Genomic DNA, 27,822 nt, shown 5'->3' on the forward strand with positions numbered 1-27,822 from the left:
TAGTAAAGCATTCACCAATGTCAAGGGTTTTAAGGCGAGAGCCACAAGAAATGGCTCAATTAGGAACTGTGAACAATACGACCAGCACCCCAATACCACAGATCGAGTTCACGCTGTTAAGTCTGTTCAGCCTGTGAGAGTAATTGCCGCCATGCAGCATGAAGGGGAGAGACAAAAGAAATAGGCCCCCCACACTAAAGTATAACAGCAATTGTGCAATAATCCATAAAAGAGGGGCAGTAAGCAAGGCGTAACAAAAACAGCCTCAAGGGGGGACAAACATAAAGCACTTACCAATGACATCAAGTGATTTCTGAAAGACAAGCCCATGAACAAGTTAAAGTGATGGGTGTGAGGTGGGCGTGGTTAAAAGCCCACAATACTTACAAGAGGTCAAAACTCTTGCGCGTGACCTAAAAACTAAACTGCAGCTGGGGGAAAAAGAAGAATAATTAACTCTGCCATGACTACTGATAAAGACCGATTGATTCATCTTCAGATATTCAGTTTATATTGTTGTTGCAGTTTACCACATGCACCAGCAATCATTCACTTCTAGTAGTTGTTACAGTATTTCACCAACTTTTCAAAACCGGTGCTCCTCAAAAAAAACGCAATTAAGTGTAGTAACTTCACAGAGCAAGCCGAAAAGTGCATAGAAAACTACACATCTAGTCCATAAGCCCACGGAGGCATGCTGGTCACAACAGAAGCAAGTACTGGCAACAACAATAGATCACAACGTTTGCTTTTTAATCAATGCTGTGAAACACGAGTAGAAAAGAAAGCACACAGTGAAGATGGGTACACATGCCTATGCTTGGACGAGTCACAATGCTATTGTGGCCCGGATTGATGACAACACCATTTCTTAGGTCGAGTGTAAGCGAACGACCACTTGTGTACTTTTAAGTATGAGGGGTTCCAGCTATTTCATTTGTTAGTTTCAGTGTCATTTAAAAATCATTGCTTGCTAGTAGTCAGTCATGCCTATTTGTCCCTCCTTCTTCTGCTAATGACCTCCTGCTGTTTTGCAGTGCTCCCTGCTGTTACACACTTTGACTTCTGTTTGAGGACACGGGGGAGCCAATTAAATCTATTCTTAGCTGTCATCTTTATTTGGGAGGATCTGTTCCACCTATCTCACTCCATTCTTTTCTTTACTCTCAATGTTTTATTTCACCCCCACTTTTCTCTTTCCAGCTCTTAAAATCCACATGCTAACAATTTTGCTCATTCTTTCAACTGTTTATTTCTACTCCTCTCCCTTTTTAAAAAAAAATTCCCTCTTCCTATCTCCTCTTTCAAACTCGCACAAACTTGTTTTTTTCTTTCTTTGTTTTGTTCCTCTCTTTTTTCCTTCATCAGGCGTGCATTTTTTCACTATTTGTTTCTCTTCCCTTCATTCTTTGTCTTTTTTATTTGTTCTTTCCTTTGACTCTGTATGCGTCCCTTCTTTTTTGTAACTTCTTTCTTTTCTCTGGTGTTTTTCTTATCTTTAGCTGTTAATTCACGTTCTACTATAAACCCCTCTTTTTCCCGTCTGTGTGTGAAAGCCACAAGTTACTTGCCGGGACCCAAAGTGTCAATGTGGTTTTCCCATTCTGTGTCTGTGGGAAATGTGTCAGTACATACATGCATTGGTTCTTTCACTGCTTGTTTCTCTCACCATCTAAGTTTTTTCTCTAATGTTCATTATCTTTCATCCGCTAGCTCCCTTACCTTTTTTCTTTTGTCTCACACGTTTGCTCTATTTCTTCTCATGGTTGTGCATTCATTTTCTCACTCTTTCCTTCCAGTCTTTCTTCAATTTCTTTGCGATTCCTACTCTTTCTTCCTTTTGTCTGCTATATTCCTTTTGCTTCTCTTTTTCTGCCCAATCCGCTTTCTCTCCTGAGGCCTAGATATCAATGAAGCAATAGGTGCAGTGGCACCGGGGCCCAGAGATCTATGGACCTCACAACTCTAATTACGGATTTATTTTCCTACCGAAATTGCAGTCAACCATTTTTCTTTCTTTCTCCAGGGCCCGTGACACTGTTACTACATCACTTGTCCATTCCATATTTACTCCCAACTCCCTCTTTCCTTTCACTCTCCAATACATCCCAAATTGTATTTTCTATGGTGTTTTGAGCATTACACTCTAATGCCAAAAGTTTATTTCTGATAAAAGGTTTATATGATAACTGTATATGTTTTAAAATAAAGAAAGAAGGTAAATGGAAGCGCTTTAGTTAAATGCTGGGCCACTGGAATTATATTGCAGGAAAAGACGAAATTATGAGGCAGGGTATGTGGCAAGAAAAGTCCAGTTATGAATTTACAATGCCAATAGCTCTAACTCAATATAACGTGAGACCCATTGCAAATGCTTCTTTTTATTTCCTGTTCTCAAATGACGGAAGCCACTTGTAGAGGTAAGTAAAAAAATAAAATAAAAAAAATAAGCGTGTGCGAAAGCGAAGATTTGAAAGGGAGTAGCCCAGCAACAAATAGCAGCAAACAAAAGAAGAGGAAGTAAAGCCAGTAGTAATCAAGCAAAAGAGTGATAAGGAAGCCAACCAATGTTAAGTAATTTAAGTGTTTGGTATGGTCCTAAAGCGGTCTTTCAACAACAGACAGCTTTCTATACGCAAAACGTAAAATGGCTCCTGAACAGCAGCAGAAAGAGGAGAAGGAATAACCACCCCACTATGCAGAATCATGACAAGGAACTAAAGCAGGACTTTGGTTCTCTACAGGAAATTCCAACTGGAAAAAAGCAGGTTAAGGTAAACTATCTTGTGTGTCAGTGGAAATTATTAGACTCAGAGCTACATCCTAATATACAGGTGCCCAGTGAAACAAAGTACAGCGCATAGTAAATCACCCTCCATGATACCAAAAAAAAAAAAAAAAGCAAATGTCCCTCAACCCTACCCAGATATAGCTGCCAGTCTTAGAAATGGCTGAGCAGTCCATGAGGAGTGTGCACTCTACCTGCTTCTGTCCTAAGTAACTGCAAGGACCTGCTACAGGCACTAATGAGACCAGGCTGGGATGGTGTTCAAGGAGGGACAGATAAGTAACCGTTTACATGTACCGGCATGAGCAACAGTAAGGTGAACGTTGGATAAAGACAAGGACTTTGGAATGCTGATGACATTCCTGATCTAAAAATGTCCAGCTGTCAGAGCTGAAGAACCAAGTTATGCTGGAGATCATGAGGAGCAATTGCAAATATGTGTTCCTTCGAGTCATCAGCCCTCGAGCTCTTAAATGAGGATACCTCATTCAATGTAGATTCGAATAGGTTAATGCTCTGAGCAAACCTGCATAGGTGCATGATCTCTTTAATAAAAAGAAACAAGATTATGGATGGAATGCTTGAAATAATCTCAGTCCAACGCATTTCACCCACCATGGTACTCTAAACAAAGCCCCTCATTATGTAAATCAGTAACGACCCTGCTCCAGATGGGTACAGTCTATCTGAATTCCTTCAGAAGGAACCACTTGCAACCACAGAATGATTGTGCCCTTCTTGGGGCTCATCACTAGTATGTAGCTTAAATCTAATGGCACACTGAGCACAGGACCCACGTATGGGCATTTCCATCTCACAGCATAAACAACACGGTGATGGATGGAATGCATGAGCAGGGTCAAAGCTGATTTTCATATGGCTGGTTCAAACTGTGGCAGCATAGTGTGCAAATATTGATGGACTGGGATGTGGCCCGAGTAATAACCAGTGGCTCAGATTAATTCAAGCATTCCACCCATCACTTCCGTAAATACTTCAGTGCAACTCTTTAATCAAGAAACACAACTTTTAAGAATTGAACATGGAGTTCTAGCTGATACTTCCAACAAGTCGAAGGCATCAGCACAGTGACAAACTGACTGTTGAAAAACGTTGAAGGCAAAGCATCTTTACAGACCCCTAAAGTGAAAATGTATAAGTACACTAGTTTATCAAAAAGCTAAAATCGTGAACAATTTACCCTGCCTCGTTTGAAAATCCTTAGGATTATTTTATTACAGCTAATCAACAATTTCTAATACATTCAAAGCATCTTGGTGTCTTTACTGAATGGGGTGTCTTCAAAAGGAGGCTAGGAGAATTGCAGGGCATGACAAAGAGGTCTATAAGATAAGAACTGAGCCCTGGAAAGAAACAAGTACAGGAAGAAAAGACATGAGCCTAATACAAGTTCTTTTAAATTAAAATTGAAAACTTAAGTAGTTCTCTAAGATATTTTTGGGAATACTTGAAGAAATCGCAAATCCAGTATCAGAGAATTAGTCAAATCACCCTCAAACCAAAGGTGTCAAAGACGCATGGTGTTGACAACGTCTTATGCATTAGAGATGCTATTGCTAAAGATGCCAATTCTGGTACATGAGTTGGAAGTTTGCACAAACGGAGAGGCAGAGGGCGTCACCTTAGACGGCGTTTTAAGTTAGGGACGTCTTTATAATTGAAATCAATGCCATAAGAGCAGGGCCTGAATCCTACCACATACCTAAGGGACCGTTGTCCCTCTTATGTTACTAAGTTTAGAAGGAAAGAGTTGTCACCTTTTTAACTTATTTTGGTAAAGCATCATCCAAAACACGGAATTCATTGTCAGAATTAAAAGATTAGGGATAACGCCTCTCTCCAAAAAAATAATGGGACAGAGCCTTTGGAGCCCCTGAACTTCTGCCTGATCTCCAATGCAGCCATTTCCTTGTTCGTTTTTGGAGGGAGCAACTAAAATTCAAATGCATACCTACTTGGATCATCATCAAAGGTTGGGAGCTTGAATACAGGCTTTAGGTCAAATAGAGCGACAGAGACAGCTCTCCTGGATGTGCAGAATACATTGTTTGATATCTGTGATTGACTGACTGATAGATGTTATGCCTATTACACGTCGTAGTAAAACTGGCAGGAGCATCCGAATGTTCGGAGATTTATTTGTATTTTAAAGTATTGCCAAACATAAAAACATAACTCATCTCATGGAACAGTGAGAAATCTGTGAATTAGTTAACCTTATAAGCACTTGTGGATTTTGCAAAGCGACAAGGTGTCCATAGTGGAAGAATCTGCACCACGGGACATTGGTTTGCACACGAGCCAGTGTTGTGTGCTACGGACAACAGGTTTTGGCAGGACCTGGCCGGCAGTATGCAGAGAAGTGTAGCCAAAGAATGATGGTATGAATCAGTTGCTGCAAGCTACACATGAGCATTTGAGAGGTTCAGAGGCTGAGACTGCAGAGGAAAGGGAAAAGTCTCAGCCCAGGCCTGAGAAGCTGTCATCTGAAAGCAAATATTGCCAAAGTCAATAGGTCTTGCCTGCGAGAGAACTATTGGCTTTATCAATGCATTTTTAGTCATGTTGTACAGCAGCGAGGCATAAAAAAAAGAAAAGAAGAAAGTGCTGCTGCGGGGACCATTGCTGGTATTTCACAGAATTTTTATTTTTATTGCTGGCAGGGGACAGGGAAAGCAACAACATGGGGTGGGGGTTACACATCTTTAAGTTTAAAGGGAAAAAACAGCTATGGCACGGCCAGTGTGAGCCGCATTGTAGCACGTTTTTATAGCAGGCGGGGGGCAACTCAGAGATCTCGGTTTCAGTTTTGCATTGGTAAATTCGTTTTTTTATATATATATATATATATATATAAATAGGTCATATATCGGGGTGGGGAGTGTAAAAGCTTTGATCAGCCACATTACAATATCATCACAAGTAACAAATCCTTGGTGGAAGGTGTTCTCCTAATCATCTTTCTGGTCTGGATCCACAAACCTAAATGTACTGCTCAGTAAGACTTGAAAATGCTGGATTCATGACACAAGGATTTCACTTTCAGTGGTCTTGCAGAGTAAATTGCTTCACTCCTTTTTAAGGGTACCCCACGATCACATATGATGTGTGAATAAATCCCAGGCAGAAAGTTGAGAATACGCTTTTCAGGGCCTGGTTTGCTTTGAGAGTTTGTGAACACCCACAAACGTGAGTTGGTGGCCACTCACAAACTTCTCTCCAACTCTTTCCTAGCATAGAAATGATCAAAGCTTTACTCCAGTCAAGACATGGAATTAATTCCTTTCTAGGATGGGGAGGAAAACAGAAACCCATCAAACTCTGTGAGGGTGCAGGCTAAGAAGTTATTCCATGAAGATGTTTTTTTCCACTGGGAGAAAAAAAAAATAAGAAAAACAACTGAGCAATTGCACAAAGACACTGGCCACAATGCGGGATTGTATTACATATAGAAATCTAAACTCGAAAAATGGCAGACATCCAAAAAATATGTTAAAGTAGGTCAAAGAACGTGGGGGCATAAATATTCCAGACACAGTATAGCGCTTTTTTTTTTTTTTTTTTTTTTTTTAACCAAACCAGGGCCTCCATACCCACACTCCCCTTTTTCAATTTTTATCTGCCTATAGCTTTTCGTTTTATTTAAACAATCTCTGTGTTTTCATTCAAATTACAAGATGACTAACTTATGTGAATGTTTTATGTATACACAATTGGATGGGAGAAGATAAACTGAAATATGTCAGGCAGACACTTCCAATTGAATGTTTGGCATGGCAACCATCTTAAAAAAATGCCGTCATTAATTCTTTTAACCATGTTTGCCTTTGCAAAATGTAAAACAGGTGGTTCACATCGATCACAAATGTACCGTCTTTACAAGATCATTTGTCAGCAAATGCCAACTGTAAAGAGAATTCAAAACATGAACAACATGCAATCGTGGGATGTAAAGAAGAGATCTGTCTTGATAGTATTAGTCAAGTGTTGTGTCGGTCATAAAAAAATAAATTTAAAAAAATCCACCCATTTTTGAAGAACTATATTAGGACTAGTAAAAAGAAACTCACACTTAAAAAAAAACCTATAGATTTGACTTTTGGAATAAATATATTTTCATATTGACATTTTTCTGCATTTCCAAACACTGAGACTTTGGTTTGGCGCAAATATGATATTCTACTGTACAAGGGCGGCATCCTCAAATCCAGTCCACTCCACGCCAATCCAATACACCCCAATCAAAGACACTTCAGAATTTTCACCCCACTCCTATCCAATCCACCTTAATATAACCTACATCACCCCAATCCAGTCCACCCCACCCCACCCTATTCCAATGCACCCCACCCCAATCAGATCGGCTTCAATCCAACCAACTCAATCCAATCCACCTCACTACAAACTACCCCACTGTAGTCCAGTCCTTTTCAATCCACCTCTCCACATGCCAAGCCATACCTCTCCACCCCAAACCACACCATTCAATCCTTTTCCCCCACTCACCCCACCCCAAGCCACCCCAATCCAACCTCCCATTTCAATCCACCCCACTCCAATCCACCCCACCCCAATATACCCCTCTCCAAACCAATACACATTACAACAAACCAATCAACCCCACTCCGATCCAGTCCAATATGTCCCACTGCAGTCCAATATGCCCCACTGCCGTCCAATACGCCCCACCCCAGTCCAATACGCCCCGCCCCACCCCAGTCCAATCCAATCCAATCCACCCTACTGTAATCTAATCTACCGCAATCAAATCCACCACAGCCCAATCACTTCATTCCTATATACCCACCATAATCCAATTTTACCTATTCCAATCCACCTCACCCCACTTCAATCTATCCCACTCAAATCCAATCCACCCCACCCAGTACACCCACTCAAATCCACCCCACTCTACCCCAATTCAGTCAACCCTGCTTTACTCCAATCTGATCAACCCCACTACCTCATTCCACTCCACACTATTCCATCCCACTCCACTATACGCCACTTCACAACACTGCAGTCTACGACCCTATCTGTCACTGAACTCTACTCCCCTGTGCTCACTCCTATGACACACTGCTACCCTACTCTTCTCTACAACACTCTATACCAACAAGTCCACTCTCTGACACTCTACTCTTTGGCACTCCATGCCAACAGCATTTAGCCATGCTGAACAGCAGCCGCCCTGGTGTACAACATGGTAAAGACACATTGCCTAGCCAATAGCTCTTGTATAGGCAAGATCTATTGGCTTTGCCAATGCTTGTTTCCCTTCACTTCAAGCCATGTTGCACAACAGGTCGCTGTTGTTCAACATGTCTGAAAAAAATTGACAAAGACAATAGATCTTACACATGGAAGACAGATTAGCTTTGCCAATGGTTATTACTACAGCAGTCACTTGGCTAGCTTTCCAAGTTTGTTCTTCTAGATCCTAGTTTATTTGTGGACCATGTACTCTTGACACCTGTACTCCAAAACTGCACTGAGTCAGTGGTCCATACAGCACCTGCAATAAATATCAGGGCGATTTACGTTTAACAACAGAAAAACATTAGCAGCAGAGCAGCTACAATGTCAGAAGACAAAGGTCAGGTACAGCTGAAAGAGGTAAGCTTTTAGATTAAGTCTCCTCTGGGTGACAAAAGAAGGTTCGGTCCTTGGATCAACTGGAAGAAAGCTCTGGAAAGTAGTGGCTGCTCATGAAACAAGCATTGGCAAAACCAATAGGTCCCGCCTATTCAAGAGCTATTGGCTTTCGAATGTGTTTTGCCATGTTGTACACCAGTGTGGCTGCTGTTCAGCATGGCTAAAATTTAGTGGAGTGGCAGGCCAGAGTGGAGTATGAGGAACAGAGTATTGTAGAGTTGAGTAAAGGGGAGTAGAGTTCAGTGCCAGAGAGTGTTGTAGAGTAGGGTGGAATATGGTCGAGTGGGTTGAGGTAGTGGGCTGGATTGGATTGAGGTTGAGTGGGGTGGATTGATGGGAGGTGGATTGAAATGGAATGAAGTGGATTTCATGGGGTGTGTTACATTGCTTGGAGTGGGTAGTTTGGATTGGAGTGATATGGTTGGGGTGGGGTAGACTGGATTGGGGTGGAGTGAGTCAGATTGGGCTGGATTGGAGAGCATTGATTGACTGGAGTGAGACGAGTGGGGTGGATTGGAGTGGGGTAGACTGAATGGATTGGAGTGGTGTGGATTGGATTGGGGTAGAGTGGATGGATTGGAGTAGCGTATGGTGGACTGGAGTGAGTGGTGTAGACTGGAATGGGATGGGGTGGATTGGAGTAGGGTCCATTGGATTGGAGGGGATTAAAATGGGGTGCGTTGTGATGGATTGGATTGGGGTGAACTGGAGTGAATTTCATTGAGGTAGGGTGGATTGGAGTGTGGTGGGGTGGATGGACTGATTGGGGTGGGGTGGGGTAGGCTGGGTTGGGGTGGATTGGATCGGAGTGGGGTAGGCTGGCTGGATTAGAGTGGAGTGTGGTGGACTAAACTAGGATGGGGTGGGCTAGATTATGGAAGAGAGGTGGATTGGATTGGAGTGGGTGGACTGGGGGATGGTAGTAGTGAAATGGAGTGGGGTGGGCTGGATTGAGTGGATTGGATTGGGTGAGGTGGATTGCACTGGACTAGGGTGGATTGCATTGAGGTGAGGTGGATTGGATTGGCATGGGTTGGGTTGTGGTGGACCAGAGTTGGGCAGACCAGAGGGAGTGGGGTAGATTGGATAGCGGTGGGGTGAAATGAATTGGGATGAGGTGAATTGGGTTAGGGTGGATTGGATTGGGGTGGGGTGGATTCAATTGGTGTCAGGATGATTGAGGTGGGGTGGATTGATTGGAGAGGGGTGGACTGGAATGAAGTGGGGTAGATTAAGGTGGTTTGGAGTGGGGGATTTGACTGGAGTAGTGTGGTTTGTATTGGAGTGGGATGGACGGAGGTGGTGTGGGTGGACTGAAGTGAGGTGGATTGGATTAGTGTAGGGTGGGCTTGAGTGGGGTGGGATGGGATGGAATGGAATGGGGTGGGATGGAGTGGAGTAGAGTTGTTGGGATTAGGGTGGGTTGGAGTGGAGTAGGGTGAGCTGGTTTGGGGTGGGATGGATTTGAGTGGGTTGTGCCAGACTGGCATAGGTTGGGTTGAAGTGGAGTGGTGTGGATTGGAGTGGGAAGACTGTAGAGGGGCAGAAAGTTTTGGATTGGAGTGGAGCAGATAGTATTAGGGTGGACTGGGTTGATGTGGCATCGATTGGAGTGGGGTGAACTGGGATGGATTGGATTGGACTGGAGTGGGGCGTATTGTTCTGGATTGGAGTGGGGCAGATTGGAGTGGGGTGAATTTGAGTGGGACAGATTGTTGTGGATTGGAGTGGGACAGATTGTATTGCATTAATGTGGAGCAGAGTGGAATGAGGTGGACTGTAGTGGGGCAGATTTTGGGGATTGGAGCAGGACAGATTGTTTTGGATTGGAATGCAGCAGTTGCAGTGGGGCAGAATGTTCTGGATTGGGGCAGATTAGAGTGGTACAGATTGTTTTGTATCGTAGTTGAGCAGATAGAAGTGGGGTAGATGGGAGTTGGGCATATGGTTTAGATTGGAGTGGGACAGATTGTTTTGAATAGGAGTAGGGCAGATTGTTTGGAGTGGTGAGGATTGTTTTCGATTAGAGTGGGGTGAATTGGAGTGGGGCAGTGTAGATTGGAGTGGATTAGGAGAATTGTAGTGGGATGGGATGCACTGGATTAGGGTGAGTTGTTTGGATTGGAGTGGGATGAATTGGAGTGGGGCAGATTGGAGTGCATAGGATTAGGATGTACTGCAAGATTAGGCGTTAAAGCATCATTTCATAAATTACACATAATAAAGAAACATTGCACTGCAAGATTTTGAACAAGATAACCCTTTGAGAAAAGTACCCATAAGCAGAAACAAAATAAAAAACATGAGTGGAAAGTGGGAAATAAGATTTGGCAAAATAAAAATAAAAAAGGTAGTTGTAAAAAAGAAAAAAGAAAAAAAAACTTGGAATTTTTCTTTGTCCTGCTTGGCATGTTTTTGCCAGTCACAATCCTTCTGTTTGCAGGGCACTAGACGTTAAAGAGAACAAAATGGTACTTTGATCATGTTGGGAGCAGCGTACGGACACTGATTAAGCTGAATCAGTCAGAGCTTGGTCCGTGCGCCACAAAGAAACACGAAAATTATGCCAGGCCTGAGGTGGACGAATTACGACGCTGTAAAGGAGAGTGTCACGCAAGCCAACAAATAGTGAGCGACAGGCGGGCTCCAAGCCCTTTACTGTACACAACAGAGTCTTGCAAGCGAGACGCATGCGCTAGTGCATGAATTTGCAGGCTCAAACCCAAAAATGGTGTTGAGCTTGGGTCATAATTAGCTTAAGTACTATTAGATACGAGGATTCCCGGCTTCTTATTCCACATTCTATACCTACCATGTAAAGGAGACTGGCCAAGTATGAAGGTTGATTCAAGCATGGGCGTAGGAACTGTGGGGGTGTGGGGGATTTCACCCCCCCAGATTTTGGAGGTGAGGGGACACGGGGTACAAGAGTGGGGGAGACACAGGGACAAACCACCTTGATGTTTAGAACGAGACCGTGATGTCACCCCTGTTTAAACTTAATTTGTCAGTGCATTAAAAGCATGAGAAAAGAAAAATGTATTAAGTTTAAACTGGGCTGCTGATTTTTTTCTGAATCACAGCATGCAATCCCTGTTGCTGGGGCTGCTGCTGCTTCCCTGACACCAGGATTCTTATCTGATATGTGGGCTGGACTCCAGTAGTTCACAGGTCATTCAAAGGCCTTTGAAATGTACAGGAGGCTTTGCTTTTTAGGGTCGAGCATGCGTCGCATGCGCATGCGTATCGCTAGCAAGATGCTTTGGGTATTAGAAAAGGGCTCGGAGCCCCGTCGATGTCAAGTCAGTGTCTTTCATTGGCACGTTGGCTTGCCTGTTAGAATCCACTTCCTTTGATTAGTGGAAGGCACGCCTACGTCATGCCTTTTCCGGTGGTTAGCCCTCCTCGAGCGCAGCGACCAAGTACAGAAAACATGCGAGGCTCACTGTTTCCCGTCAGGTTTGTGGACTACTTTTGCTCTATTTTCGCAGCGTGATCTCGCTGGGCAGAAGTCGAGCGCTTTGCATACTATCGACCTTGTTACACAGTTAATTGCACTTTTGCCGGTTACGTTCATAATTGCACTTTTGCCGATAGGTATTATTACGTGTAAACTGTAGCAGCGCGATCGCGCTGTTTTTTTCTTTTAATGCAAGAAAAATCCGGTTGGGAGTTTACAACTGGGAATAGCTGTAACTCCGACAAATGCGAAACCCTAGTGCATTGCAAATGCTTCTTTTAATTGCTTCTTGTGCCCCCTGCAGTAGCACCCTATCTTCCGCCCACTTGCAAGGTGTCATTTAAAGACTTGGTGGGAACAGATAAACAGGGATGAATGGCTCCATTATCATAGGTCTCCCCATTGACAAATACACAGCAGTAGTACCTTGTTACACTCTAAGCTACCATAAAGTAGAGGTTATGCAAGTTTCTTTTAAAATATAAATGAGAAACACAGTTACACTGTATTATTATATTGGTATTTCTATAGAGCTCTCGTAACGTTTGTGAGCCCCAAAGCGCTGTAACAAATATTTGACAGAATATAAATGTCAGTCTTTTTTTTTTTTTTCTTAGCGCCTTGAAATCATGAATAACGTGAGACACTATTTAATCAGAATCTTTAATGAAAGAAGTTATATTCTATCATCAGGTTCAATAACTGATTTTATTTAATGGCCCAGCCCTCTATGTCCATCCACTCTTGTCCTTCCATGTAACTGTTGCATTTAGCAAAGTATATTATGAGTGCTATAGGCCCTATTGCACTGTAAAGTGCATATCGTATTTTCCATCAATGGAAGATGCTTTGCGAGGGATTGGATGGCCTTATGGGCCTTTTAACTGCATGAAACACTGGTTTTGCACCTCTGAAGGTTGGTGCCCTTTAACTCATGCCAAAATAGTCCAAACATAGGCTACAAGGCACTCACACACTTCCATCCATATATTAGAATCAGTCAAGAGCAACCTATTCTTTTCACTTCAATTTCATGCAAAAGAGCAGCGAAACAACATGGGTGGCCCACTACCCTGATAATGCCCAACGGTTGCACATATGTTAAGCCTGAACTCATGAGATGAAACCTTTGCCCATACAGTATTAGGATTGAAAAAAAAGCAACATAATGAAGTAATACAATCACACAAAGTGTCACATTATACAGCACAATTTGCTTTTTATTGCTGCATAATTTAGTCAATATGGTCACATGATATGGTCCTCTCTGATCTGTGTGCAATCCATTGTTCTGAAAGTAAACTTCAACTGGTTAATATCGAGGTAGGCAGCCAACAAATTAACAGGGAGAGCCAAGGGTCTCTCTCACATCTTAGACCCAAGCATGAGCCAAGCCCTGAAAATATTTGCTATGTAAATCACACAACAAACATCACAAACTATGATAATGTCTCTTCAAAATTGTTTATTTTTTAAAAGATGAAGAATTTACAATAACAGGGAGCATTTTAGCACTCCACCGGGAAGTACCTGTTAAAAGTGATAGTTTTCTACCACTGGTAATCTGAACTTACATATTTGAATGTGCTCTCATTGGCGATAATGAAGTAAAAATAGGAAAATATTTTATTCCACCAAAACTAAGATCACATAATTTAACTCGGAAGCTGTGATTAATTCAACCTTTCTGGCTTCACTTTGTACAAATCTGCCACTAAATTGGTATTTATTTGTTCATCCTTATGTTAAAGCTTTATTTTGACCTCTTAGTGCATTTTTCTGCAGTTTGTGAAACATAGCGCAAACTCAACCCACAGCTATTGGAGTGCTTTATATGAGCACCAGTTTCATTATAAAAGTTCACATGCAGTGTTTACTGGTTTAACCCCTTAGCTGCTGAGCCTCCCCCCTAGTGCTGAGCCCTTTTTTGGCTATTTGAGGTATTTCACGCTTAGGTCTTCATAACTTTTTGTCCACATAAGTTACTCTTTGCCAAATTTGCGTCTTTTTTTTCCCATCATCCTAGGGATTTTAAAGGTACCCAGAGTTTGTGGATTCGCCTGGAGACAAAGAAATTAGCCAAAGTACAGCAAAAATTTCAGTTTTTTTCAGACAAATTGGAAAAGGGCTGCAGAAGAAAGCATGTGTTTTTTCCCCTGCAAATGGCATCGACAAAGGGTTTGTGGTGCTAAAATCACCATCTTCCCAGCTTTCAGGAACAAGCAGACTTGAATAAGAAAAACACATTTTTCAACACAATTTTGGCATTTTACTGGGACATATCCCATTTTTACTATTTTTTTTGCTTTCAGCCTCCTTCCAGTTAGTGACAGAAATGGGGGTGAAACCAATGCTGGATTCTAGACAGCTAAACATTCCTGAAAAGGAGACAACATTCTGAATTCAGCAAGGGGTCATTTGTGTAGATCCCTTAAGATTTTCCTAAAGAAAGTAACAGCTAAAATAAAAAACAATATTGAAATTGAGGTGGGGAAAAAAATAAAAAATAAATAAAGAACCATTTCTGTCCTCTTTTTTTTCTATAACTTTTTCCACCTATGGCATATTTTTGAAAGCAATATATCATTACGTCTGCTGACCTCTTCAGATTGTGGGAATATATAGGGTTTGTAGGTTCATCAAAAATCCTAGGTACCCAGAGCCAATAAATGAGCTGCACCTTGCAATGGGTTTTCATTGTATACTGGGTATACAGCAATTCATTTGGTGAAATATAAAGAGTCAAAAATAGTTATCAAGGAAACCTTTGTATTTCCAAAATGGGCACAAGATAAGGTGTTGAGAAGCAGTGGTTATTTGCATAGCTCTGAATTCCCGGAACCCCATACTAGCATGTGAATTACAGGGCATTTCCTAAATAGACTTTTTTTTTTTTTTTTTTTTTTTTTTTTTTTTTTACACACACGGTCTTACATTTGAAAGGAAAAAAATGTAGAGATAGACAAGGGGCAATAACACTTGTTCTTCTGTTCTGTGTTCCCCCAAGTCTCCCGATAAAAATGTTACCTCATTTGTGTGGGTAGGCCTACTGCCCGCAACATGAAACGCAACATGGACACATCACAGTTTTACATTGAAATCTGCTGCGTTTTTTGCAAAGTGCCTGACTGTGGATTTTGGCATCAAACTCAAAGGAAAGCACATAGGGAAACCTATACATTTTTGAAAACTAGACATCTAGGAGAATTCAAACTGGGGTGACTTGTGGGGCTTTCAGAAGGGTCTGTTACCCAGAATCCTGTGCAAACCTTCCAATTTGACAAAAAAAAAAAAAAACACTTTATCCTCAGATTTCAGTGCTGCAAAGTTCTGGAATCTGAGAGGAGCCACAAACTTCCTTCCACCCAGCATTCCCCAAAGTCACCCAATAAAAATGCTACCTCACTTGTCTGGGTAGGCCTAGTACCCACTACAGGAAATGCCCTAAAACACAACATGGACACATCACATTTTCCCAAAGATAACTGACCTGTTTTTTGCAAAGTGCCTAGCTGTGGATTTTGGCCTCTAGCTCAGCCGGCACCTAGGGAAACCTAGCAAACCTGTACACTAGACATCTAGGGGAATTCAGAATGGGGTGACTTGTGGGGCTCTCACCAGGTTCTGTTGTCCAAAATCCTTTGCAAATCTCAAAATGTGGCAAAAAAACACTTTTTCCTCACATTTCGGTGATGGAAAGTCCTGGAATCTGAGAGGAGCCACAAATTTCCCTCCACCCAGCATTCTCCCAATAAAAATGGTACCTCACTTGTGTGGGTAGGCCTAGTGCCAGTGTCAGGAATGGATCACACAACGGTCAATATTTGTCCTTACATGAGGGCAACTGTTGACCCTAGGGTGATCCTTCCTGATGCAGGAACTAGGTACAGGCACTCAAGTGGGGTAACGTTTTTATCAGGACAGGAGGGGAAACACTGGGTTTTAGGAATTTTGTGGATCCCAGCATATTCCTGTAGCTTGTGTGACAGAAATGCAATAAAAGGAATTGTGTGGATCCCAGCATATTCCTGTAGCTTGTGTGAAAGAAATGCAATGAATCAATAGAGTTTTTATTTAACATTTCACCATTGCAGGGTATTCTGGGTTAGAAAACTTTGGGGAATCCACAAAAGTCACACCTCAGTGGACTCAATTGGGTGTCTAGTTTCCAGAAATGTCTGCGTCTGGTAGATTTCCTATATGGCCGCCGAGCCCGGGACCAAAATCACAGGTGCCTGCCTTACAAAACCAGGTTGTTCAGTGATAGATAATTTTGATGTCTCCACAATACGATTTGGGTGGTGGAATTTGGGCTGAACTAAATTGGGGAGCTCCCAAGAGAGCACTATCTGTGCTTATCGCCACATGTACCTGCTGTCTGGGTCGGGCTAACCCGCTGTTGCCCCGCTACACAGATTGTGCTTGCGAAGAGACAGCAGGACTGTCCTCATCACCTCCTCAGAATCACTGGAAGAGGAGTTGTCAGAAACAAAATCACTCCTAGAGTCTGTGCCATTGTCCTATCCGTCAGATGCTGTCTCAGTATCTGCTGTCTCAGTCACTGATCCTACGTCGGAGCTGTCCTCTATAACCCAAGTAAATGCTTGAGCAGCAGTCATCCAATGAGATGCCAGCTCTGCTACTCGCTAAACTCTCGCTCTAAAACACTAGCCTACGTAGACAGTCACAAAGTTGCTGGTGGGTGTGTGTGTGATGCATGCAACAGTAAAGGTCAGTTACCTTACCTTCGCTTCTTCCAGCACATTCTCTCAAGACACTCCAAAAAACAAAAGACACACTATTACTTCACGTTGTCACATACCAATCGTCACTGTTATTAGCGACTCTGGCACCCACTCCAACAATCATTATTGGTGCTCTCACTCCCATGACCTCCTCCACGGATTCCCTCACTACCACCCAGCGAAAGTGCCCTTTAGCTCTCCATAGCCCCCCTCGCACAGACATTTCATTTGCATTATAGCACAGGTAATGGCTGGCTTTACTTTTCCAGTCGGCTATTTACATAAAATACAGAATTGATCTTTGCAGTAGGCATATAAACCTTCTGCGCTACTTTATGGCATCAATACTGCCACTAGACAAAAGTCAGATACTTTTGTTGCAGAAACATATCCACAAGAGTTACTTGACTTTTTTATTGCTGCCTAAAAGCTACAGTTGAAACGCATCAGTTGAAGTATGTACATTGCTTTGAAGACGCAAGCTGCAACTGCAAGAGAACTGGTGGCGAATATATATATATATAGATAGATATTAAGAGGTCACTTTTATATGTGGATGCGGTTTTTCTAGAGGCCTATCGCAGCCCCCAGGGAAACCACACATGCATTGACAAAAGTGATCTCTCTCTCTCTATATATATATATATATATATACACACACATACACACACACACATACATCTATATCTATCTATCTATCTATTTTTTTAAATAGCTGTATGATTTCCCTGGGGGCCCCCTGTCAAATTTCATTTGAAAAAAAAAATTATATAATTCTTTTTTTAACCCCTGGGGGGGGGGGGGTGTGATCAGGGGGGAGCGACCCGTTTTCAGAGGGAGCTGACCCCTGCCAAGTGAAATCCCTGGTTTCTAGTGGGGTTTCCTGGCCCTCTGCGATCGAGGTCTGGGAAACCGTTTCAGGAAGGCCTTGTTTGAAAGGGGGAAATCTTCCCTTTCAAACGAGGCCTTCCTGAACACTGACGTCACAAAGGGGTGGTGGGGGTGCGGTTTGAGACACGGAAGCTCCTCCGTGTCTCCCGATGGGTAAATTTTTTTTATATAGTGTTTGTCTTGAACTGACAGTGTTTACCCACGCTATGAGAACCGAACTGGCCGTCACAGCGTGGGCTATACATACACACACACTCTGCATCTGTTTTTTGAAGGCATTTTATATACTAGGCTTTATGTATCTCTTTTGTTCACATCAGGTTTTTCACATTTGTAAAGCATCTATCTCCAATACACATACACTGAGCATCTCATTTTGTAAGCATCTCATACATAAGGCATATTCCATGTAATTTGTATCTGCATCTTCAGCTTTTCAGTTTATGACCACTCTACACTCATGGCATCCATCTGCAGTAATTCTTTGACAGCAAAAGTTTAAAGTTTTTTTCTTGTGTTTTATCTTTTGTGCTGCATGGACTGCACACAGTGCCTGGATCTCCACCTTGCGGCCACAGGAGAGCATGAAATACACTTCAGCTGTCTGTGGTTGTATCCACACTCACCCTCCTGTGCAATGAAACCGAATTTCAGGCAGTGCACCTTCATAGTTATGAATTGCAGGCTAGGTAGGAGGGGTCTTCATCTGTACATTTCATCCCAACGTAGACATGCTGACCATTGCAGGCCGTGTCATAAATGAATCAGGCAGAGCGCTACCAACTCCTGTTCCAAAGGAGATCAACATATGGGGTGCCCTTTTCATGGGCAAAGATTCAGGGCTCTCCATCTCAAACACTGCTCAGTTACTTCGATCTTCAGAAGGCATCACTGAGTAGGGTCGGGGAGGGCAAACAGCTTAAATGTTTTGCCTGGGGTGCAATGCAGGAAAGGCAGTGGAACTGCAGATAAAGAAATATCTCATTTTGCATGAGTGGCGTTTTGGTTCCTGGAGGGTTCTCCGGGCAGAGAATTTAACTGCTTGGTTATTTATGTGTTCCCAAACCGACCACCGGCTGTTCACTTTTTCTTTAATTGCTGTGATGTGGCGTTGGTGACATCTCTGACTCTGTACAAATACGCTGAATAAATAAACCTGCAATTATTGTGCGAGGATAACTCTTTCTCATCGCCTTCATCCTCCCAAAAACCCAAATGCTTCTTAAGACTTCAGCGAGATCACCCACCCTACAAACCTGCACCACACCTCAAACACACTTGGGAACTTTCGCCAAAGCATCTGACTTCACTCTCCTTGGAGGCCGCGCGTGTTGAGGTGCTCGGTTCAGAGCAGGAGAACCCACATGCACCGTTTCAAAACAAAAAGAGAGCCCCTCGGCGCGGAAGCGATGACAAGTATGCGAATATTAGCATGTTGCGCGTGTGAGACTTGTGGGATAAGCACATGGAATTTGCTAGTTGCACTGCACTCCAGAGAAAAACACATGCATCAAAGCCTGGGATCTAACCTCCGTGAAACAAAACATCCTTTGTGAAAAGAACAGCTCACAACAAACTATTTCTCTAATCCTTGCATTAGCATTTTATCGTCGAACATTGCACTTTTAATTCAAGCGCTTGTTAGGAAAGATGTAAGCAGTTGCTAAATCCAAGTGGTTCATGCAAAATGTATAACGTCAATTGCCAGTGGTAGTTTAAAAAAAAAAATTGAGGGTGCTTTCCTCATTTCTTTGTTATTTACATTTTTTGTTATCTAAATAGCTGTATTTTGTCGACATTCTCCAAAATTAGCATTCAAAGTAGTGTTCCGGGAAACGAAAGTAAACCGTGCGTGGCCGTGTGTTTTACATACAATAAATACAAACGGCAAACGCTGCATTTGTTGTACGGGGACAGCAGGAGAATTGAAATGGGAAGTATTATGCAATAGCAAGCTCTGTAGAAGGCTGTGTGTGATAAGGCAGTGACCAAACCGCGTTAGACCACAATAAATCAGAAGTGAGCCAGAAAACCACCATTCAAGAAGGCCATACCTCAGAGGATTATCACGGAAATTCCTCCAAACGAATTCTTAACACCGATGAATTTCCAGGATGCCAGTCTGCCCCGGATCAGAAGGACATTGAAAGAATATCTAGAAAGCATCCAGTCTGCAGCTGGTAAAAGCGGATCTCAGGGGCTTGATTTTAGAGAATCCCCTGGAACATGGACAGTTCAGGTAAAATTGCTATCTAATGATTTCCATCAATCTTTCAACAAGGAAGACATGAAAGCAATGCAATGGGGTGTGTAGGCTACAGTGACCAGGTGAGAGGGCCAGCCATACTGGTTCGCAACAAAAGCATTGATGAAAGGATCCAAAAACCTATGGTGGCTACGTGCTCTGTGGGTACAGCAGTGGTGACCCTTATGATATTAGCATTGTAGACGAGAACATACTGTCCTCAACAGTGCACATCACACAACAGTAGAGAGGCTCAGCAACGCTTCCCATCCCATCCTTCCCAGACTTTTGCCTCTCCAATTGTACTTTTTTGAATGAGAGGAGGACATAGAGAGTCCTATGGCTGGAACTTTTATCCTACAGGAAGACGGCACAATCAGTAAAGGCATCACACTTCCGTCCAATAATTGCTTGATAAACAACAAATCATCTCTTACTTACAATAGTGGTTAAAGAGCCACCCGCGTCCTCTTTCTCTTGGAGTTGCCAGTACAAGTGGCTATAACACAAAACATCAAGTTGAAAAAAGGGATTCCCCAATAGAATCCCCCAAAAGTAGGAGGAATCTTAAAGGGAAAAACCCTAAAAGAAGGAATTTGGGACAAATATATACAGACAAGTCTGTTGCGAAGTATTGACATGGGAAAAGCCGCAAGTATGACGAGGAAAAGAGAAATCTATATGAAGAGGTCAGTCACAAAAAAATCATGCCATTAATGTGTAAGACTATAAACCTCACATTTCTGAGAATCCTCAAAAGCATAGTGTATTGCAAGACATGTGTTGTCGAGAAGTTCAACCACGTCCCATGTGTCAGTTAAAGACAGTGCATTCCAGAGATCTACCCCCAGCACCAGATCAATCTCCATCCATGTTTCTTACACATGTATAATTGGCCTTTCCAGTCCTGTCTGACCTTCTAGCCAGTTAGGTATGTCCAGCAATACAGGGGCCTGACCTGCAAATACCTCGGAAATGACACTCCATCGCTTTCCAGCAACATGGCTAGAGAGTTTTTGAAAGACCAGGTTAAATCCTAAACCTAAGGTTTGGTCTGGCACGGTTACAGATGCTCAGTATACCACAGTCAAACAATGCTCTTACAGCACCACAAGTCCCACATTCTCAGGTCTGCAATAAGTGCGAGCCGGACACAGATGCTATATCAACCCTAGCTGGGATGTCAACTTATGTGCAAAGTTTGCACCAACCAAGCGGTTTATCAAAGTATACATCTTACCACCTAAAACCTGGCAAAATATACTTTCATGAGGAGAAGGAGGTGATGATGCGTGGTTTTACTGCATTCACATCACCTCTAAAGGATTCATTACAAAATGCAATGTTTACTTCGCTAATAAACCACAATGACTGCAACGCACCATGATTTTGGTCGAAACAAAGTTCCAGAAATAAGTGTGTAGGGTTAGATCTGTGAGAGGTATGAAAGGGCCTTCTCGAGAGCACACATTGCTCTGGGAATGAATGCTCTAGTATCAATGGCGCACTATCTACCAATAAATTACAACGTCTACCCCCACTCTTGCTAAGGAGTTCACGTGTGACACATACCAAGGCTGAGGGAGGAGATGGAGACTCGATTCTGGAGGTTATGTAAACACGGAAGTAATACGCGCATTAGTGCCCGTATGTTTAATATACATCAAAGAACTCTGCTTGTAGAGTGCCCGGTGCTGACAGACCCCTTTCCCAGCCTCTACAGGAGCAGCGCCTACCAATCCATTACTTTGGTTTATTTTGGGTTAAACCAGGAAGTACTTTTCCCGTGTGAGAAAGAGCCTATGAAACAAATACAAAAACCAACTGAGGAAGCTCTCGCTCCAACAAACGCAGGCTTGGGTGATTAGTCACTTGTGTCACCAAAGACAGTGTTTCTAGAGCTGGGCTTTCGTGCGCAATCCCGTTTAGCTTCCATTTAACTAATCAGAAGAAAGCACGCGAGAGCAATGATCTGTAGGTAAAAAGCCACGGGCTGGAAACAAGTTCCGGGGTGAGAAGATTTGACATGGCCATACCTCACTTCCTGTAGCCGGTGTTTGAATCCATGTGCCACGCTTTCTTTTAGTAGTCAAAGAGAACCACCTTCGACAGTCCATAGTAACACGTTTAAAATCATTTATGTTTCAGAGATGAATTGGGTATATGCTCTACATAATGTTGTCTGCCCCTCATTCTTTGGGTAATATCACCACCCCCTGTATCTTGGGTGGCCACTTCCTTCTAGGCCATTACAGACACTACTACTTTTTTTGTGATTCCCTAATACATTCTGGGGTTTGTAGTCTTGGCTTGGTTCTGTTGAAGTAATTAGACTAACAGACCTGAAAACAATGACGTGCAGGTGTAAAGTTAAGGACTGGAGACAGTATCCATAATGACCTTAGGCTAAGGTGCTCACTACACCTATATCATATGGGTTCCTGCATGAAGCCTAATAACAGCGTTGTCATGCAGGAATTTAGCAGGACTGTACCTCTGACAAATAAAGACGCCCACCAGCTTCACTTCATAGGAGGGTGGGGTAGTTACTGGTAGTTTTCTTCTCATACACTTTCTGTGATCTGTTCTTTGTGAATTCACGACTACACCACCCCCACTCTCACCAAATGCATTTGGATTGGGTGTGTGTAGTGTCTTTGGGTTTCCCCACGTTAAACAAGATGAGTTTGTCTCAGATGGTAATTTCATCGGTGCGACAGGCCAGCTTGGAAGAGTCTAAAATGTACATTCCGAGTTTTGTGGTAACACTACACCTGAAATTACCAATAACCCATGGCACTGCATTATCAGAATGCAACGGCATGGCACCTTTAAGATGTTTCCAATGAAGAAAACCTATACAAATTGGTGTTTGTGCTTCAATTGCGAGGAATTCCCCCATGTACAAATTCCACCGGCTATCAATAGGTGAAATCTGGTTCAGGTTACTGCAGAACTCAAATTTTCTATTTATATTCAGTGAATGACTACAGTTACCGGTCAAACTGAAATGTTCTAATAGCTCATTTTGAGGATCCAAGTAGTGATGAAAAGGAGTTGGTTGATAGTTTTGGTCACTTAGGTAGGAAGCCAGTGTTCTCAAGCCGGCCACTGAGCCTTATAGTCAGAAGATCGAGAGGACCAATAGGTCCCCGATGGTTAAACACTGCCCCCTCGGCAGACAGGATGGCAGGTCGCCATGCAGAGAGCTGGATAGGGCAGACCAGTAAGGCCACAAAAAGAAAGAGTGGCCATAACTTTCAGGGTGACAAAGTCTGGACCCCTGTATGTACAAGGTGAGTATGTGGAGAATGGCAGCCTGTAGGCTCTGTTGACATATAGGAGGGCCAGGGACACCTTAAGGATTATGGGGGCCCTGAGCAAGACATATTTAGGGGGGTTCTGTTTGGAACACCCTTGAATTTTATTAACCATTTTGCTCAATTTCAAGGCCCGTGATCCCAAATAATACTGAATTATACAATAACGGTTGAGATAGAGAAATAGGTAGAAGTGTTATGGAAAGAAAAATCGCTTCAGAGGCACCAGGGAACTTTCCCAGGCAAAAACATGTCTCGGAGCAGGACTGGTCAGTTAGGAAATAAGATGGACTACTACCAGGGTTTAAGTGGGGCGGGTCTGCAAGTACTCAGCAAAAACAGTAAATAAAATAAAGACATTTAGATGGGTTCCTACGATGTTTATGCCCTTAACTGTGTAAGTAAAAACGCGGATCTCTTTATCGATAATGTGTAAAAAGAACCCTTCATCATCCCAGGCCATGCTATTTTTCGTAATTTTCACTTTATGTAGTATGGTGTGTGGACCCCCGTTTGCTGAGGGTCTTTCCTTTTCCCAGGTGAGCTCTCTGTAGTTTGGCTTCTCGTGGGAGTGGTGGCGAGCCTTTGATAGTAGATAGTATCCCAGCCACTCAAAACTGCTATTTCGTTGCCTAATGCTGCATAAAGTCAAGTTTAACAAAAAGGTACCTTGTCACCGTTCCCAACACAATAACTGGGATCATAAGTCGTCCGGTGCGTTCCGTCTGTCAGCCTGCCAAAGGTCTGCTCCGACTTTGAGCCTGCAGAGGATTCCAAGGGGGCTGTGACTCCGGAAAGATGGGAACTATAGCAAAGTGATACGAGTCAAATACGGTTCGTTTAACCGTACAACCATATTTACCAAAATGTGCATCTGTGCCGAGGAGCGCACAGCGAGCATGTGAGAGGATCGAGTCTAGCGCTTCACCTCTGAAAACGTAAAACATGGGCGCTTTCAACGCCTCCTTACACTCGGTCTCTGTCCGCCGACAAAGCATCATTACATTAAACCAGTCTCGTAGGAGGTGGCCCCTTCAGGGAGCAAGGCTCACACCTTGAAATGCATACCGAGAACAGCGCTCGCCAGAACAGTCACAGCTCATCTTCACACGCACCAAGGACCTGCAGGAAACGGTGAGTTACCTAGGAATTTCATTCTGCAGTTGAAATTGTTTTTTTGACAGAGTAAGAGAGAGAACACAAGAGGTGAAAAAAAAAAATAGAAGAACAAAGGTGAAAAAGAACCAGCAAGAGTGAATTAAAGGGGCAGAGGGTGTTTGGTGGTGGATGGAAGCGGTATGAAGTGGAAGCCTTGGTATTTGAGATAAACCATACCCTCCCTCCCCACCCCCCAACACACACACACAAAATACACTCACTATTTGATAGCGCCGACCGTTACCTTCTGAGGAAGACTTTGGGCCCCAGCACTTATATTACAAACCACATGAATGCCCCTTTAATACCTAGAGGGGGGCGGAGTCTTCCAAGAAAAAGCGCAGATAATATTGACGCTCATTTGCAGCGTTTTAACATCCGAATTCTGTCTCATACTGTATCCCGCCTGGCCGTTCGTAAGTGCACGAGTTTATTATGAGTTCATTACGTGCGTATCAACTGATAGACAAGTTTTGCCCTGCATTAAAAGTTCCATGCGTCTTCTGTGCAATTTACATTAATATGAAGCGCCTGAGCTCTGCATTAAGCACCTGGTCGCCTTTCATAACGAGCGACCTGTTTTTTTTTTTCAGTGGAGACTGGTGGTTGGGTTTGGATACCTGGAAACTTTCTTCCAACATCATTGGGATTCGGCAGAGAGGCCAAGGAGACTGCTAATAACCAGGGGCGTTTTGAGAGAAGCGGCCCACTCAGGTGGGGGCTGGGACACCCGGTTCTATTCGGACCCATCAAGCCCTTGGGTAACCACGGCCCCCCCCCCCTTAGCTGATAAACTGATGAGAAATCACCCTTGCACCTGCCCCCATCATCTCACCAGCCTCCGGTTCGCGCACTCCCTGCTAAGCACAGTTCACGGGACCGACCGGGAGGGAGGCGCGCCATGTGGACAAATGCAAAGAATGGGCCAGGGCGCAGGCACGCTGTGACAAACAGCACAGCGGCACCGTTTCAATTAAATGGTCGGGAAGCACATCGTGCAGCACCTACACGCGGGGCACCACAGTCCACGCTCAGAGTACCGAGTCCTACTCTGCAGCAGGAAGCTGCACCAGTTTATCATACGGAAAAAAGGATCATGACTGCGTGAAGGGTTCGGAGGTGCTGAACACCGTTATAAAACAAATATGCACATAAAAAATAAAGTCTGAAGGGAACCCTGAAATAGTAGTAGAAACTTTGTTTCGGTTACATAAATCCTTTACAAACGAACAGGAGATCACTAAAAACAAAAGTCTATAATGAAAGAAATCGCAATTCCATGTTCAAAATCTAATAAACTAATATAAAACGGCGGATCACTTAGCCAACTCTGATAGGGAAAAAGAAAGTGTCTCTGGGGGCCGAAAGCGCACGCCAGTTATACACCTCCCTCTTGACTCAAATGTGATTTTAAGAGGCTATTTACGATGTCAGACAGTCACGTCCTACATTTTCTGTACATAAAAAGGTACTTCAAGCAACTGAGTAGCAAAGGATTCATGGCCGTGACGCGAACAAAGATAATACCCCCTGGGGTTCCCTGACTTGGTAATAAAACAGCATAACAGGGGTTCAGTGGGCACCTCGGTCGCCTGGCCCGCGGCGCCACTGCACCTGTTGCACCATGATAACTATGCAAACTGACCACACATTTCATATACCCCCGGCAAAGTACATTTGGACGAGAAGTTCCGCCCTCCTCATGGTCTGTGGAGGACAGTAGCATCTCCATTCAAGTCTGGGGAGACAGGGAGTGTCAATTGTTTATTTCAAACCGTGCCATGCCCTCTTTTCAGCTTAGGAGCGGTCTCGCTTCCATGTTTAAAGCACTACCAAGCAAATGTCACTAGCACGTTTCTACAACAGCCTACCTCTGCGAGCCAGGGGTCACCGGTATTCGAAACAGGCACGCAGCTCAGTGAGTTACACGCTCGCCGCTGACGCACTTGGTACGCTGCAGGCTACAAGTTCGAATCGGGGCTGAGTTCAGTCAGTCCTCTTAGGATGTAGAAAGTAGAGTGCGCTACAGCTATAAAACCGCGCAAAGATGTTGAGTTAAAACGCTTAATTAAGATGTTAGCAGCTGTGTCACGATTTACCTTAATAAGAGTAATAATAGGCATCTACTGCTGCTCCAGGTGCATTTGCCAACTAACGTAATATACACCGAACTATATCACAGCACATAATTGCTATGTCACACACATTCTGGTCAAAGTTAGTTGCACAGGGCGGAAGATACAAACCATTTCCTAAAACGATACAGATACCTAATTAGAACAGCTAAAGATTAAAACTGCGCACTTTTATTCAAGTACATTATATGCATTCGCTGCATGGAAAAAAACACTATTTCACCCAGGTGAGGACTGCACAATGCTCCTCACAGCACAGTGGCGCGCCGGCTCAGAAGAGATCCGCTGTGGTTGCTCGAGGGTACCAGAGGGAAAGAGTTTGACAGCGGACAACGTGTGAAGGTACCAGGGAGTTCACTCACCTCCTGCAAGAGTCGGTCGAGCCCGGGCTGCAGCAGGGCGAGCAGAGCCTCCTCCTGTCCGGACCCCTGCACGGTTCCCAGCCCTCCTGCCCAGGCAGCGGGCGCCCCCTCCCCGGGGACGCTGCCCCGGCACCCCTGCTCCTCCAGGGCGCTGACCCTGCCCTGCAGCTCGGCCGTGCGGGCGCTGAGAAGCAGGCAGCCGGCCAGCGCGGTGCCCGAGAGCAGCAGGAGCAGCATCAGGCAGCCGGACAGAGCCCAGAGCCCCAGGCACCGGCTCATCCTCTCCCCGGGGCGCGGGCCCACCTTCCGCGCCCTCAGCAGCACCTCCTCGGGGACGCTCATGACAGCTGCTCCCTTTTTTTCTCCGCCCTGACACCGGTGAGCAGAGCCCACGCTGCGCGCGGTTGGAGCGGCTAGAAGCTTGCAGGCTGCGGTTTAAGCGGTGCAGGCGGCGCGCGCCGCGGGCGGAGTGTGAAGCGCGCGGCTACAGCTGAGCACGGGGGGCAGGCAGCTCGCGCACAGAGCGGCCTGGACTCGGCGCGGAGACCCCTCACTCTGATCTGACGAGCCGCGGCTACCAGCACATTCCCTCTCAGCCGCACAGACCTGTCCCGATAAGGAAGAGGGCCCCGCCCCCGCTGGCCGGCAGGGCGGTCTGCTGAGGGGGGAGGAGGGGACCCCCGCAGAGGCCGGGACTTGCTGCTCGAGGAACGGGAGCGTCAGTGTGTGTCCTTAGAGGAGTGCCCTCCCGAGCAGGGGTTCCCCACTTGCGTCTTCCTCTCGTGGGAAGATATACTTCGAAGGGACCTTTGGTAGGTCCCCACCTCTGCAGGGATGGCTAGCGAGGTCCCTTGGTGGAGCGAGGATACTTTCAAATTATTTCCTCGTAAGAGCCACCACAGCAGGGCTCGAAATGGGGCGGGTGCTATCGGTGGTGCAGCAAGTGCAGTTGCGCCATGGCCCAGAGAGTCTGAGGGCTCCACTGCACCCCAGATTTAGCTGTAAAGCTAGTTACACTAATGCTATGCCACTGGCCCTGCCG

At 44.3% G+C, this 27,822-nt stretch overlaps 1 protein-coding gene across 1 annotated transcript in view; it reads right to left on the reverse strand.

Annotated features, from left to right (window-relative positions):
- Positions 1-27,499, reverse strand: part of LOC138246962 (uncharacterized) — a 700,938-nt gene extending 673,439 nt beyond the window's left edge. Inside the window, exon 1 of the mRNA XM_069201710.1 lies at positions 26,781-27,499. Within this exon, the coding sequence (XP_069057811.1) occupies positions 26,781-27,122 (342 nt within the window). The 5' untranslated portion in view covers positions 27,123-27,499. The remainder of the gene's footprint in view (positions 1-26,780) is intronic.
- Between the last annotated feature and the right edge of the window lie 323 nt (positions 27,500-27,822).

This window comes from Pleurodeles waltl, chromosome 7, assembly GCF_031143425.1.
Source record: "Pleurodeles waltl isolate 20211129_DDA chromosome 7, aPleWal1.hap1.20221129, whole genome shotgun sequence".
In the NCBI taxonomy this organism is placed as follows: Eukaryota; Metazoa; Chordata; class Amphibia; order Caudata; family Salamandridae; genus Pleurodeles; species Pleurodeles waltl.